Source organism: Piliocolobus tephrosceles, chromosome 3 (genome assembly GCF_002776525.5).
Source record: "Piliocolobus tephrosceles isolate RC106 chromosome 3, ASM277652v3, whole genome shotgun sequence".
In the NCBI taxonomy this organism is placed as follows: Eukaryota; Metazoa; Chordata; class Mammalia; order Primates; family Cercopithecidae; genus Piliocolobus; species Piliocolobus tephrosceles.
In genome coordinates, this window is record NC_045436.1 from 131,400,742 (window position 1) to 131,417,907 (window position 17,166).

General features: G+C 41.9%; 1 protein-coding gene across 2 annotated transcripts in view; it reads right to left on the reverse strand.

The window, feature by feature from the left end:
• Window positions 1–5,086: 5,086 nt before the first annotated feature.
• Window positions 5,087–17,166, reverse strand: part of REST (RE1 silencing transcription factor) — a 27,441-nt gene continuing 15,361 nt past the window's right edge. For both annotated transcript variants that reach the window (XM_023192209.3, XM_023192208.3), the window contains exon 4: window positions 5,087–11,079. In XM_023192209.3, coding sequence (XP_023047977.1) covers window positions 8,771–11,079 — 2,309 coding nt within the window. In that variant the 3' untranslated portion in view covers window positions 5,087–8,770. The remainder of the gene's footprint in view (window positions 11,080–17,166) is intronic.

The window sequence follows — 17,166 nt, forward strand, 5'->3', positions numbered from 1 at the left end:
AAAAAAAAAAAAAAAAAAAAAAAAAAAAAGAAAAAAAGCATCTTTTTCGGCCAGTTGTTTCAACGTCTCTGTAGGCCTGAACCTTTCTCAAAACAAAGTTGAAAAAAGTATCTTTTTTGGCCGGGTGCGGTGGCTCACCCCTGTAATCCCAGCACTTTGGGAGGCCAAAGTGGGAGGACTACTTCAGGTCAGGAGTTTGAGACCAGCCTGGCCAACAGGCGAAACCCCATCTCTACTAAAAATACAAAACTTAGCCAGGTGTGGTGGTGCATGCCTGTAGTCCCAGCTACTTGGGAAGCTGAGGCAAGAAAATTGCAGTGAGCCGAGGTTGCAGTGAAACAAGATCGCACCACTGCATTCCAGCCTGGATGACAAAGCGAGACCCTGTCTCAAAAAAACAACAATAATCTTTTTCAAAACTTGCTATTTCTTGATACTTAGGATGACTGTTTTTTTTTTTTTTAAGATGGAGTTTCGCTCTTGTTGCCCAAGTTGAAGTGCAATGGTGTGATCTCGGCTCACTGCAACCTCCGCCTCCCGAGTTCAAGCAATTCTCCTGCCTAAGCCTCCCAAGTAGCTGGGACTACAGGCATGTGCGACCATGCCCGACTAATTTTGTATTTTTTCAGTAGAGATGGCATTTCTCCATGTTGGTCAGGCTGGTCTCAAACTCCCGATCTCATGTGATCCACCCGCCTCGGTCTCCCAAAGTGCTGGGATTACAGGCGTGAGCCACCATGCCTGGCAATTCTCCTTACTTTGTTAAGGCATCCAGAAAGAAAACAGTCTGTTTACAAAGAGATTTCTACGTTATCAGAATTTTAAAATCACAGTAAAACTACCATTGTGTATTAGTTATTATCAATATACACATACTATTCTTGGCCTAGGCAATTAACTCTTTGTCCCAATAAGGGCCAGTATGTGAAAATAAAAGCATTGTGGCTCTCATGGAAATGTTAACAGATCGACACAAAGGCTTACATACTACTTATATACCAGTAAAATGCTCACTACTTTGCAAACCATGCAAAAAAGATGAGCTATACAACTTAACCAGAAATTGAGAATGCACCTTTTCTTTAATAGTTGGTTTGTTATCTAGTGAAAGAGGTCTTAATGCTAGTACTATATGCCAAGCAAATGCCACTCTATAGATAGATGTGCTACACATCCACTTTATAGATGAGGAAACAGGCTTAGTAAAGTTCAAATGATCTGCCTGATTATAGAAGAGAAGCCCCTTGTAAACCTGGCTCCCACTGCAGGGCCCACAAAGCTCTCGATACAGTGAACTTCAAATCCTTTGAAAAGAGCCTCTTTCGGCTGGGCGCCGGGGTGGCTGACACCTGTAATCCCAGCACTTTGGGAGGCCGAGGCAGGCGGAACACGAGGTCAGGAGATGGAGACCATCCTGACCAACATGGTGAAACCCTATCCCTACTAAAAATACAAAAATTGGCTGGGCATGGTGGTGGGTGCCTGTAATTCTAGCTACTCCAGGAGGCTGAGGCTGGATAATCATTTGAACCAGGGAGTCGGAGGTTGCAGTGAGCTGAGATCGCACCACCGTACTGCAGCCTGGGTGACAGAGCGAGACTCCGTCTCAAAAAGAAAAAAAAAATAAGAAAAGCCACCACTTTCTTCACACTGACCTACCTGAGTAGCAAATGTTAGCATATGGGTCTTAGAACTTTCATCAATCTGCCTTTATGAAGCTGAGGATGAGTTTCAATAGGCTGCTCACCCTACTATACTGTTAACTCTTCCTACATTCAACCCAAGTGAGACTCTTGGGAAGAAAAAGGGATGGGGCAACAAGGCAAGTGTGAATGTGTAATATATGTAAAAACCCTTACCAGGGATAGTTGTGGGAAAGCAACAGCAAAAGACTGGAGAAAGACCTTGTACCAATTACTTCATTCATTAAACACACCAAATCAGATTATCAAAGGATTTATATATTCAAGATAAACTCCCCATATATCCCAGATGAGCTAGAAAATTTCATGCTACTCATCATCGACTCTACCATAATAAAATCAGTGGTCGGGTATGATGGCTCACACCTGGAATCCCAGCACTTTAGGAGGTCAAAGAGGGTGGATTGCTTGAGTCCAGGAGTTGAAGACCAGCCTGGGAAACAAGGCAAAACCCTGTCGAAAGAAAGAGAGAGAGAGAGAGAAAGAAAGAAAGAGAGAGAGAAAGAAAGAGAGGAGAGGAGGGAGAGAGACAAAGAGAGAGAGAGAGAGACAAAGAGAGACAGAGAGACCGACCCGCTGGGTGCGTGGCATGCACCTGTAGTCAAGAAGCTGAGGCGGGAGGATTGCTTGAGTCCAGAAGGTTGAGGCAGCAGCAATGAGTCATGATGGTGCCACTACACTACAGCCTCGGCAACAGAGCAAGACCCTGTCTCAAGGGAAAAAAAAATTCATTTTGCTTTGTTGCTGATAAGGAGTTTTGCAGGAAGTGGGAAGAGGGTGAATAACTCACCAATCCAAATATGAAATACTCTTCTCCAGACTCATAATCTTCCAGATCTGATGCTGCATCAAAACAAAATGTGGCGGGCCATGATGGCTCATGCCTATAATACGCTTTTCAGAGGAGGATGCAGGTGGTGTGGTGGGGCAGGTCTGTAGTCCCAGCTACTCAGGAGGCTGAGGCAAGAGGACCGCTTGGACCGCTTGAGCCCAGGAGTTGAAGGCTGCAGGGACTGTGACCATGCCACCACACTCCAGCCTGGGAGAGAGTAAGACCCTTTCTCAAAACAAAAACACAGGCCGCGCATGGTGGCTCACACCTGTAATCCCAGCACTTTGGGAGGCCAAAGTAGGAGGAATACTTCGGTTCAGGAGTTCGAGACCAGCCTGGGCAACATGGTGAAATCCCGTCTCTACTAAAATACAAAAATAAGCTGGGCGTTGCGGCGGACACCTGTAATCCCAGCTACTCAGGAGACTGAGGTAGGAGAATCTCTTGAACCTGTCTTGCAGGAGGCCGAGGTTGCAGCGAAAGGAGATCATGCTATGGCACTCCAGCCTGGGCAACAGAGCAAGACTCTGTCTGGGAGCGGCGGACACAGGCTGGGCACGGTGGCCCACATCTGTAACACCAGCATTTAGGGAGACTGAGGTGGGAGGATCATCTGAGCCCACCCTGGGCAACACAGTGAGAACTCCATCTCATTTTATAAAAAACAAAGTAACAGCAACCGGGTGCGATAATCCCAGCACTTTGGGAGGCTGAGGCAGGTGCATCATGAGGTCAGGAGATTGATACCACCCTGGCCAACATGGTGAAACCCTGTCTCTACTAAAAATACAAAAATTAGCCAGTGTGGCGGCACACGCCTATAGTCCCACCTACCTGGGAGGCTGAGGCAGGATAATCGCTTGAATCCGAGAGACGGAGGTTGCAGTGGGCCAAGATTGTGCCACTGCAGTCCAGCCTGGCAACAGAGCAAGACTCCATCTCAAAAAAATAAAATAAAAAAATAACAAAATGCCATCATATTGCTTCAAAGCCCCACGTGGCCAGAGAGGTCTCTCAACTCTTCCCTAAATTGCACAAAAGCATACGCTTTGCTCAACATACAGTTCAACTGTAAGTTTCTGTTAACAGAGGAAGCAGAGGCTTACTACGAGATGTATCACTTTTCCTTGGGTTTCTTCTCAGAGATTCATTAAACACAATAAAAGCTTAAAATCATGCCCTGGCACCAATAGTGTAACTCAACTTATCTTCCCGTCCAAACATCCGGTGGTGGGATGCAGCAGCTCACACCTATAATCTCAACACTTTGGGAAGCCAAATCGGGAGGATTACTTGAGGCCAGGACTTTGACACCAGCCTGGGCAATGTAGTGAGACCTCATGTCTATTTAAAAAAAAAAAAAAAATCTGGCCAGGCACAGCGGCTCACGCCTGTAATCCCAGCACTTTAGGAGGCTGAGGCGGGTGGATCACGAGGTCAGGAGTTCAAGACCAGCCTGGCGAACTAAAACTACAAAAATTGGCCAGGCACGGTAGCAGGCACCTGTGATTCCAGCTACTTGGGAGGCTGGGGAAGAAGAGTCACTTGAACCCAGGTAGCAAAAGTTGCAGTGAGCCAAGATCATGCTACTGCACTCTAGCCTGGGTGACAGAGACTGTTTCAAAATTCACTAATTCCAGGCCTGCTACTGAAAAGGGATACGCATATTAAAACTATTAAGGGGACTTGTGGTTGGGAAGTAATTACTATTTAAAATCTTGTGTGAATTGTCCAATTTCTCCCCCACCTCCCACCAAGCAGTGTATGCTTTGGGTTACTACCCATACTGGATTGTTACCGCAAACAACATGCTGTGACTTTTCTACCTACAACTGGTCACCTGTGATAAATACATACTTTTTTTTTTTTTTTGAGATGGAGTCTTGCTCTGTGGCCCAGGCTGGAAGACAGGGGCTGGATCTCAGCTCACTGCAAGCTCCGCCTCCCAGGTTCACGCCATTCTCCTGCCTCAGCCTCCCGAGTAGCTGGGACTACAGGCACCTGCCACCTCGCCCGGTTAGTTTTTTTATTTTTTTAGTAGAGATGGGGTTTCACCGTGTTAGCCAGGATGGTCTCAATCTCCTGACCTCGTGATCCGCCCGTCTCGGCCTCCCAAAGTGCTGGGATTACAGGCTTGAGCCACCGTGCCCGGCCAATACATACTTTTTTAAGACGGAGTCTCGCACTGTCGCCTGGGCTGGAGTGCAACGGTGCGATCTCGCCTCACTGCAACCTCCACCTCCTGGCTTTAAGCAATTCTCTTGCCTCAGCCTCCCGAATGGCTGGGATTACAGGCGCCCGCCACCACACCCGGCTAATTTTTGTATTTTTAGTAGAGACGTGGTTTCACTATGTTGCCCAGGCTGGCCTTGAACTCCTGACCTCGTGATCCACCTGCCTCAGCCTCCCGAAGAGATGGGATTACAGGCGTAAGCCACTGTGCCCAGCCTGAGAAATAATCTTGAAAAGCCTATTAATACACTTGCAGTTCCAGCAACATACATTTGGCTTTCCTACATTCTGGATATACCAATAATAAACAAAGGCATCATGGTTTTTAAAACTTTATTTCAACATTAACTATGCTTATGGAAATACACTCATATTGGTTAATAGAATGCAATTTAACTTATCTTACACAATTTGGACCAAAAACTTGGTACATGGTTTAAGATTTTAAAAAAGGATTTGCAATCTGGTTTATTTTTATCTATTACAAATGTATAAAAGATCTTCCATCAAATGCTGCTAAAGAAGGCAGCAAGAACCTTGAGAAATTTACCTTTGGTTTGCCTCAGAAAAGTAACACGTATTGCACTGCATAAGTTTATAAAATTGGTGCAAGAAAACATTGTTGTAATGTTTCAATGCCAGTTTAGAAAGTTCAATAACTAATGGATATGGAAGGGACTGGGAGGGAACCTATGTACACATGTGAAACTGTAAAAGCTAACTGATTTAGTTAATATTGCATGTAGATTGTAAATCTACACAAACCAAGATTCAGATGATTTCTTCAATCTGAATTAACACTATCTGTTCACTTCATCTGCCGAGGTCAACCAGGAAACTAGGAACACCAGTTGTTAAGTTTTTCTAACTTAGGTAAAAAAGAAAATTAACTTTCTTCCTCAGCTTTTCAGTCCAGAAGTGACAGTATACTACAGGCAAGGTATTCCTTCCATTGTCAACATTCATAGGGTGACATGCAATGAGGTCTACTTGGGTTTTAATTTGTATCAGCACTCATATGCAAAACAGTCTCCAAAGTTAATTACCACATGACTTTAGAAGTGACTCTAAAAAATACAATGGCCCTTCTTAGAAGACTAGAGCAAAAGATCCAGCCATAGTTATGTCTTATTAAAAAAAAAAAAAAAAATGCAGCCCCTTGTGAATTACACAATTTTAAAAAAAGTAGCCCCAGAATAAGAAGCAGCTCTGAAAAGAGGAAAAAATATAACTTAAAATATCTTGAAAACCAATGTGAATACAGGTTCAAAAGATAGTTAAGAGATTCATTTTCATAAGACTACCTAAGATTAAGGCTTATAATATATGCTAGTATTTCAAGTTTATCACTAATTACTAAACATCAATTTACAAATAACATGTTCAATTTTTGTTCTTTTATCCAAAGGGAAAATTCTAGGTTAAATTCTATCCAGTGTGGGGGAGGGGGACTAGAAAATAAAAATATTCAAACAGTTCCATGCAAATATCACATTTTTCAAATGGAAGAACTTCCACCTAGACCAGAAGTTCATACTGCTAATGTACTTTTCATTGAAACAATTTTTAGTAAGTACAAATACATGGCATTAAGGTTCAGAACCTAATATAGGCCTGACAATCAAGTCCTTATTTTCTGGAAGAAGGCCTCAAGTCCAATCAATTTCCAGTAACAATGTTTTTACAAATCAATCTAATAATAAGGGGTTTTAATTTCCTTCATGTTTTTGTTTTTAGCACTCTAGTCTTAAGACTAGATTAGAATTAGAATTCCCCAAAAGACAAATGGTTTTTCTTTACAGTATGAAAGAATCCACAAAAAAACCTCTTCCCCAAACTAGTTCCTAATAACCAATCTGTGCTTAAGATGAATCTTTTTCTATACAATGTAAACGGTAACTTAGGTAAAATGTACCCATGAACATTAAAACTAGTCGTTAGAAAGACTTAACTAGCTTTATAATTTAAGTTTTAAAACATAAATATTTGCAGCTTGATCTTCTGTTGACAATGATTGTCGGAGCCTAGAATTCAACATTTACAATGTCCATTCATGCACACAAAACACACACCATTATCACACAACTTACTCCTCATGTCTTAAGAGAAGAATCTTCTGCTTCTTTAAGTCTTTGGCCTCCCAGTCAATTCCATGTTCAAACAACTTTTAACTCAAACTTCACTCTCAGATTTTTAACAAGCTTTCCACCCACACATTATTAATGCTTTTCCTAATCTTTCATGTTGTACTGCCAAAATCTGAAACCTGCCTCAAAGAGATCATCAGATTTTTTTTAAAATGATATATAAAGTGGTTATTTCAAAACAGAATATGGGAGGTCAGAATTCAAGATTCCCTAATGGGATCATATTTTACTGCAATTAATGACTGCTATCAGTAAGAAAAATCCTCTATTGGATTCTTTCATACACTTTGGCAACTGGCCAAAGAACCTACAAAAATGTTTTGAAGTACATGCCCTTTTTCATACAAAGTGCCCCCACAGGAACACTAGGATAGCTGCAATTCATTTGAGGCCTCACCTGTAGAAAGAGGCTATCACACAGACAGCCAGGACACCCACCAGTTTGTGGAGATCCCTGAGAAAGTATGATTTTTAAAAATCTGGACTGTACTTGTTTTCACCAGCCTTTTTCACTGTATAGGAAAGTTGCAGCTGGTCTACCAGCACTCATACTACCTCTCTTATCCTAGGTTTGCCGCGTAATAGCTATGGCTTTGGAATCTCCCAAGTGATATTCTATAAATGAAGGAATAATTATGTCTCCTAATTCCAGGTTTGCAGTTTCCAAATAACACTTACAGTTCTTTATTGTAAAGTAGCCATATGGACACCAACCATCTATGAGAAAAGGTTTTCCTCAAACATTTAACACTCTACAATTAGGAATTAGCTGTACCAAAACACATGGAAAAAAAAAACCAAAAAAAACTGATGGTTGGTATTTGAGATAAAAATTTGTTCGATATGGAACCTAGTGGTTTATTTATTGCAAAATCAAAACTGATAGCTGTGAATTTACTACATCCATTCAAAATAAATAAGTTATATGAAATACAGATTCTGGCATAGATATAAGATGTAAAAATCAAAATCAATGGATTGAACCTGCATGTTTCATTTGCTCACAAACTTGCACACACTATTATTCTGCCAAATAGACAACTGCAGCAAAGAAAAAGAAAACTGCTCTTTTGCAAACAAGTCTAAAAGCATCCCTCCAAAGACGCCAAACAAAATAAACATGCATATATATGTATAAAGTGTTACTGTTCAACACAAATGCTATTTCTAGGAAAAATTTAACTGCATAGGCAAAAAAACAAAAACAGAAACCAAAAGAAAAAAAAATGTGCAACATCTTAAGCCATTAAAGCACCAAAATAAAAAACACACCAAAATCACTGTTTTTATGATGATTAACATACACAAATAAAAAATATTGATCAAAACTCAGGAAGTAAATACTTGGACTGACAGAAATGTCTACTGTTGGGAGAATTTTCTTCAATTTAAATGTCTTATCTCTAAAAAAAATCTTAAAGTGCTAACTTTATATAAAGCAGGCAAATTCTTCAAGTAATTTGCTATTAAGTAAGCCAATTTTTTATAGATCTCAATAAAAAATGAATAAACTAAAGTGAAACAGGAAGATAAGACACGGAGAAAAAAATGACAAGTTGTAGCCGGACAAAGCAATAAAATGCTGTTATACCATCGTAGGCTTCTAATTTCAATTAAACACATAAGCTAACAGATTTAGGTATCTGCTGGTTTAGTACACTAACTCTCTTATATTTGCTAAAATTTACACAACAATCAATAGGTATACATAAAAAGTCCTAAGGAAAAGAATGCCACTTAAAAATCAACATCAGATACTAATTAAAGCAATCTTAAAAGGTTGTCTGCTACTATAAATGAATATAAAATGTAATATACCTTACAAACTAAGAACCGAAACCTTGTTCAAAGTTTCATTACTCCTGCCCTTGAGCTGCTTCTTCAAGATAGTACACATTAACCAAATGGCGATTGAGGTGTTTGCTGTAATCTTTTCCCTTTCTGAAAGATCGATCACAGAAGATACAAACAAAATCTTCCTTAGCCGCTTTGACTGCCAAGGCTTCCTTTGCATTTTTTCTGCTAGATTCTTGTGGAACTGGCCGAGCCCCATGCAATCCAGAATCATCACTACCCTCTGACATGTTGTCACTTAGGTCACTTCCTTCATGGCTGTGGATGCCTTCATCTTCATCAATTTCCTGAGACTCATTTACTGCCATGGTAGCACGAGGTGATGCCAGTGCAGTTTTGGACACTGCTTCACATTCTTCTAATGCTGAAGGAGGAAGCACTGGTGAAACTGCTTCTTCAACTGTTGAATTTATACCAGGGAGATTCTCTCGTGTGTTCTGATCAGTGTCCATTTTCATTTCACAAACCATAGTGTCAGTCTGATGTTTACCATTTAAAGTTTCACCCTCTGGCGTATTCAAGTTTTGTCCAGAGGATGAAACATTGGTAGATTCGTTGATATTAGCAGCAAGACCAGGTAGGCTCTCATCTGCCTCTTCTGCTCCTACTTTCTCAAGAGGGGCTTCTTTATTTCCTTCACCTATGTTGAGTAATTTTTGGTCTCCTGATGCCTCTTCTTTTAAATTTTCCTTTGGCAGCGGTGGTGATGGTGGTGAGAGATCCTCTGTGCTTACACTTTCCTTTAGAAGCCAGCTATCTTTAACAGGCACTAAGCCAACTTCAATAAGGACTTGCTCCTTCCGTGCCCTTTCACTCTGCATGTTAGACTTTTCCTTTTTATCTTTTCGGAGAGGAGGCTTTTTGGAAACTGACTCCATGTGAAGGGGAGGCTCTCTGGGAGGAGGTGGCTCCCTCTGATCAGGCTCCTTCTGAACCACCCCCATGGGAGGAGACGCCTCCATCTGAACAGGCTCGTTCTGGACCACCTCTATGGGAGGAGACAGCTCTATCTGAACAGATTCCTTCTGAACCACCTCCAGAGGAGGAGACAGCTCTATCTGAACAGGCTCCTTCTGGACCACCTCCATGGGAGGAGACAGCTCCATCTGAAGAGGCTCCTTCTGGACCACCTGCATGGGAGCAGGTTCTACCTGGGCAACCTCCATCTGAGCAGGTTCCACGGGAGCAGGCCCCATTTGGGCAACCTCCGTCTGAGCAGTCTCCATGGGAAGAGGCAGCTCCACATGAGCTGGTACCATCTGGGCACCCGCCATCTGAGCAGGCTCTAGGGGAGGCAGCAGCTCCTTCTGAGCAGGCCCCTCCTGAGCCACCTCCATCTGAACAGGCTCGTCATGAGCAGGCTGTATCTGGGCACCCTCTATCGGAGCAGGATCCATGGGAGGTGGCGGCTCCACCTGAACGGGTCCCTTCTGAATCGCCTCTGTGGGAGGAGGCCCCACCTGAGGAGGGTCCATCTGAGCAGATTCCTTCTCAACAGGTTCCTTCTGAGGAGGCTTACTGCTTTTCTTACTTGATTTATTTTTCAGAGTTTTCTTCTTTGTACTTTTTTTCAAGCAAGTATTTTGCTTTTTATTCTCCTCCACTTTGCTGTCACCCTTTGGCACTTCCTGACTATTATTTTTGGATCTGCTTTCTACCTTCTTTTTCTTTTTTGTTGAAGATTCCTCATTATTCACAGGATCATGTAAAGAATGGGTGTCAACTTCCAGCTTCCTTTTGCTTTTCTTAGTTTTACTGAATTTTTCTGAATTGCTTCCTGTATGCACATCCATTTCTTTCGTCTCTGTTACTGATTTTCGAGTTCTGGTAGTCACCTGAATCATTGACACATTATTAGAAGGCTTTTTCTCTTTTGAGACATCTCTTTTCTCTGCTTTGATGGACTTTTCGTTTTTCTTTCCAGCCACATCCCCTTTTGTTTTTGTTTGTTCTATTTCTGTTTTTTCATTGGTAATATCAGGCAAGTCCACCTCTCGTTTTTTGGTTTTCTTTAGTTTCACTTTTGAGACATCCATTGTTTTATTAGGACAAGTAGGATGCTTAGATTTGAAGTGATACTGTAGATTACACTTCTTGGAAGCTGCATAGTCACACACAGGGCAATTGAACTGCCGTGGGTTCACATGTAGCTCTACGTGTTTTTTGAAGTTGCTTCTATCTGCTGTTTTGTAATCACAGTGTGGGCAATTAAGAGGTTTAGGCCCATTGTGAACCTGTCTTGCATGGCGGGTTACTTCATGTTGATTAGAGGCCACGTAACTGCACTGATCACATTTAAATGGCTTCTCACCTGAAGACAAATCAAAAGTATGAGAGAAGACATAGATTAAGACAAATTCAAGATTAAAATATAAGGAACTGTGTATGTAAAGTAACAACAAAGACTATTTATTGAAAATGCTGTATCATGCACCTTACATTTACCATATTTATTTGTATAACATTTCTCTTATCCTTTGACATTGATTCTCAAAAGAGAGGAATAAATCTCAGTCAACCACAAGCTTCAAAGAAGTTCAAGTTAGAGTCCTCAAGCACTATTAAAGAACAGAGATTCTTTAAGCCATACACAACTATTGGCAAAGTTCAATTGGGCTCTGGATGTTAATTTGGAGGATAATTATCAATTTTAATTTTTTTGTGTGTGTTTAGTTAAAACAAATGCCTAATGAAGTAGAAAATAAAATTCTGGCCAGGTGCAGTGGGGCTCACGACTATAATCTCAACTCTATGGGAGGCCATGGCAGAAGGACTGCTTGAGCCCAGAAGTTACAGAACCACCTGAGCAAAATAAATAAAAACAAAAATTAACTTTGGGAGGTCAAGATGGGCGGATACCTTGAGGCCAGAAGTTTGAGACCAGCCTGACCAACATGGTGAAACCCCATCTCTACTAAAAAATACAAAAAAAATTAGCTAGACGTGGTGCTGCACACCAGTAATCCCACCTAATCGTACCTAATCGGGAGGCTGAGACACGAGAATTGCTTTAACTCAGGAGGCGGAGGTTGCAGTGAGCTGAGATCACACCACTTCACTCCAGCCTGGGCGACAGTAAGACTCTGTCTAAAAAAAAAAAGAAATTAGCCAGGCATGGTGGAGTGCACCTGTAGAAGTCCCAGCTACTCGGGAGACAAAGGCAGGAGGACCGCTTAAGCCCAGGAATTTGAAGTAGCAGTGAGTTGTGCATGTGCTACTGTACTCCAACCTGGGCAACAGAGCAAGGCCCTGACTCAAAAATAAATCTATAAATAAAATTCCCGGCCAGGCGTGGTGGCTCACACCTGTAAACCTAGCATTTTGGGAGGCCAAGGCAGTGGATCACCTGAGGTCAGGAGTTCAAGACCAGCCTGGCCAACACGGTGAAACCCTGTTTCTACTAAAAATACAAAAAATTAGCCAGGTGTGGTGGCAGACGCCTGTAATCCCAGCTACTCGGGAGGCTGAAGCAGGAGAATTGCTTGAGCCCAGAAAGTGAGGTTACAGTGAGCCAAGATCGCGCCACTGCACTATAGCCTGGGCAACCAGAGCGAAATTTCGTCTCAAAAATAAATAAAAATAAAATAAAATTCCCGTACTCCCTTCACCCTAATTTTCTTATGGTAAATCTTGAGAAAAATATCTTTCACTCTGGACTATACTCCCAGATCCTAGGTGCAAAAGTTTTGAAATTCTGCTTTAGCCTGAGCAAAGGCTTTTTCTTGAAATGTAATCCTTCTGTCCATCATGGCAAGAGCTGAGTCAATTTTCACTTAGCAAACTTCCTGTGCTAGCATTGCTATTTTAAAGCAAAAATACAGGCCAAGGTAATTATTCAGAAAACTTTCCTGATTTCCTCCCCCCCACCTTTCCATAAAATAGATAAAGGAACTAGGTAATGAGAAGTGGCACACAAATAGATATGGTATGTAAAATAAGCAAAGTCACAATCACTGATACATACAAAACCAGAACCACCCCCACCCCCAAATTAAAGGCATAAGAGTAATACATTCTACCTGAATACATACCCATCTAGATCACACTCTAGTAAATATTACCAAATGGTATCCATACCCCACTGGTCCAATGGAATGCATAGTAGAAAAACGGAAATTGACATTTATGAAAATTCATCTCAAACATTCTCAAATTCATATCAAATCTTACTAAAATTTTTCATAAAACAAAACTCAAACATTAGGTAAACCCATGTAGATGTTAAGTTTTACATGATTAGAAAATGCCTGGTGATAAAATAATCACCTTATCCAGGTAGTCAAATTGGATATTCAACTGACTGGACAATTCTCCATGTTGGTCTACTAACAGATTTATAAATATGTAAGTTTCTACAACATGCTACATTACTCTAAATCTGGTTCTGTACTGTCCTCTCCAGTGAATGATTTAAATGAAGACAAACATTTTCTTAACATATGTGGACACAGAACATAGAAAGATAGGTAGCATAAGGCCTAAGAATTTCTTCTAGATAGAGCTAGACTGGGAGATAAAACAATGAGCTCTGCAAGTTGCTTACTCTGAGACTTTGAGCAGAGTCCTGAAACCTCTCTCGACTTCAATTTCTTTTTTTCTTTTTTTCGAGACGGAGTTTCGCTCTTGTTGCCCATGCTGGAGTGCAATGGTGCAATCTCGGCTCACCACAACCTCCGCCTCCCAGGTTCAAAGGATTATCCTGCCTCACCCTCCCTAGTAGCTGGGATTACAGGCACGTGCCACTAAGCCTGGCTAATTTTGTATTTTTAGTAGAGACGCAGTTTCTCCATGTTGATCAGGCTAGTCTTGAATTCCTGACCTCAGGTGATCCACCCTCGTCGGCTTCCCAAAGTGCTGGGATTACAGGCATGAGCCACCATGCCCAGTCTCAATTTCATCTATAAAATACTCTCTAAGTGTTGTCAGCTATAAATAATCTTATCTATGTAAAGTCCTTAACATGGAGCAGAGAGCAAGAACTCAAAATGAATTATCTGTAATTGTTCACTTTTGGAACCAACTGGTAACTCTGAGTATGGATAAATAAAAAGGGGACTCAGCCGGGCACAGTGGGTCACACCTGTAATCCCAGAACTCTGGGAGGCATTTTTGCAAAAATATAAAATTTTGGGAGGCATTTTGTAAAAACACAAAAAAATTAGCTAGGCATGGTGACATGCATCTATAGTCCCAGCTACTTGGGAGGCTGAGGCAGGAGAATCCCTTGAACCCAGGAGGCAGAGGGTGCAATGAGCCGAGATTGCACCACTGCACTCCAGCCTTGGCAACAGAGCGAGACTCCATCTCAAAAAATAAAAAAATAAAAAAGGCTGGGTGCAGTGGCTCACGCCTGTAATCCCAGCACTTTGGAAGACCGAGGCAGGTGAATCAAGAGGTCAAGAGTTGGAGACCAGGAGTTCGAGACCAGTCTAGCCAATATGGTGAAACCCCCATCTCTACTAAAGATACAAAAAATTAGCTGGGCATGGTGGCACGTGCCTGTAATCTCAGCTACTCAGGAGGCTGAGGCAGGAGAATCTCTTGAATCCAGGAGGCAGAGGTTGCAGTGAGCTGAGGCTGCGCCACTGCACTCCAGCCTGGACAACAGGGTGAGACTCCATCTCAATCAATCAATCAATCAATGAGAAGACTCTTATGTATCCTGTCTTTCCTACATTATGACTAAATAGATAAGTAGAATTTATCTCTCCTCTTCACACTAATAATAAAATAATTATAATTAAAATAGCACCATTTTATAACTTTAATGAATAAGGAGATCTATATAGCAAGCAAGCATCAATCAAGGTACAAGGGTCTACCTAAGGAATGGTGAACGGAAAGGGAGGATGTAGAAATTTTCTGTTTAAAATTTGATGGCATGATTTATTTGTTCCATTGTTTCTCTCCCATAATTTTTACTTTATTGCTATTAAATCTTGCTTGTATTATGTTCATCAAGATTTTCCAATTAGTACCTACCCGAATATTAATCTTTTTGCCCTGTACAAACAATTTTAAATTTTTCCCCAATTCTAGTAACAGCTTCTCTTCTTTATAAATCTGCCAGTCGTCTGTGTTATGCCTCCGAAATGAATTTATAGGTGTAAGCCAAGACAAAAATGGAAAGCGTTCTGCAAGATTTATACATATGTAACAAAAATATTTTTAGAAGAATGGCCAGGCATAGTGGTTCACACCTGTAATCCCAGCACTTTTGGGAGGATGAGGTGAGGAAGACTGCTTGAGCTAAGGAGTTTGAGACCAGCCCGGGCAACCTAGTGAGACCCTGTCTACAAAAAAATTTAAAACTTAGACAGATGTTGTAGCACAAGCCTACAGTGCCACCTACTCCAGAGGCGGAGGTGGGAGTACCGTTTGAGCCTAGGAGGTCAAAGCTGCGGTGAAAAATACACAAATACAAGCCTCTCAATTTTTTTAAAATTTTTGAATTAATTCTATTAAAAATAAAAACAAAACAAAACAAAAATCTAGAGAGAATGGCAAATAAATTTTTCTCTAATTTTTTTTTTTTTTTTTTTGAGACTGAGTCTCTCTCAGCTGCCCAGGCAGGAGTGCAATGGTGTGATCTCGGCTCACTGCAACCACTATCTCCCAGGTTCAAGTGATTCTCCCGTCTCAGCCTTCCGAGCAGTCTGTAATTCCGAATCTGGGATTACAGACACCTGCCATCACGCCAGGCCGATTTTTGTATTTTAGGAGTGATGGGGTACCACCATGTTGGCCAGCCTGGTCTTGAACTCCTGACCTCAGGTGATCCGCCCAACTTGGCTTCCCAAAGCGCTAGGATTACAGGTGTGAACCACCGTGCACAGCTGGCAAAGAAAATTTTTAAGTAAAAAGTAATGGGGGCATACATTACCAGCAATAAAATGAAGTCCAATAATGCAACATGGATAAATCTCAAGAACACTTTATAAAAGAATGTTCTAAAACTAGGCACAGTAGCCCATGCCTGTATTCCTAGCACTTTGGCAGGCTGAGGCAGGTGAATTGCTTGAGCCCAGGAGTTCAAAACCAGCCTAGGCAACATAGTAAGACTCCATCTCTACAAAAACAAAAAACAAAAAAACAGGCATGGTAGCGCACACCTGTGGTACCAGCTACTTGGAAGGTTAAAGTGGGAGGACTACCTGAGCTCAAGAGGTTTAGGCAGCTGTAATTGTACCCACTGCACTCCAGCCTAGGTGACAGTAAGATCCCATCTCAAACAAACAAACAAACAAACAAAAAAATGCTATAATGTTCTTTGGTAGGAGACAAAATATCATCCAGGGGAAAGACTGAGTGGAAAGGGCAAGGTGTTTCTGAGCAGAAATATTCCGTCACTTGTTCTTGAGTGATAAGCAAATAGGTGAAAGCATAGTCACTGCGCTGTGCACTTAAGATCTGTGCATTTTTGGCCGGGCGCGGTGGCTCAACCCTGTAATCCCAGCACTTTGGGAGGCCGAGACGGGCGGATCATGAGGTCAGGAGATCGAGACCATCCTGGCTAACATGGTGAAACCCCGTCTCTACTAAAAAATACAAAAAACTAGCCGGGTGAGGTGGCGGGCGCCTGTAGTCCCAGCTACTCAGGAGGCTGAGGCAGGAGAATGGTGTAAACCCGGGAGGCGGAGCTTGCAGTGAGCTGAGATCTGGCCACTGCACTCCAGCCTGGGCGACAGAGCGAGACTCCGCCTCAAAAAAAAAAAAAAAAAAAAAGATCTGTGCATTTTTAAATTTATAAATTATACCTCAATAAAATATTGTTTTTAAAATTTATTCTACAAAGGCTCTCAAACCATTAAAATATCTTTCAAACAATCCCAGTTATTTAAAAGAGTCCCTTGGAACCAACGTTATCAATAGAAAAAATAAAAAATATGTACGTCTGGGCACAGTGATTCATACCTGTAAGAGACAAGAGAATTGCTTGAGGCCAGGAGTTAGAGGCCAGCCTGGGCAACAGAAAGACCCAGTCTCCATAAAAAGAAATTGGATATTGGCTGCACGCAGTGGCTTCCCCCTGTAATCCCAGCACTTTGGGAGGCTGAGGTGGGCAAATCACCAGGTCAGGAGATTGAGACCATCCTGGCTAACATGGTGAAACCCTGTCTCTACTAAAAATACAAAATATTACCCTGGCATGGTGGCACGAGCCTGTAGTCCCAGCTACTCAGAAGGCTGAGGCAGGAGAATCGCTTGAACCCAGGAGGCAGAGGTTGCAGTGAGCCGAGGTCGCACCATTGCACTCCAGCCTGGGCGACAGCGAGACAAGACTCGGTCTCAATAAATGAATAGCATATATATATTTTTTTTTTTTTTTTTTTGAGATGGAGTCTCGCTCTGTCGCCCAGGTTGGAGTGCAGTGGCCGGATCTCAGCTCACTGCAAGC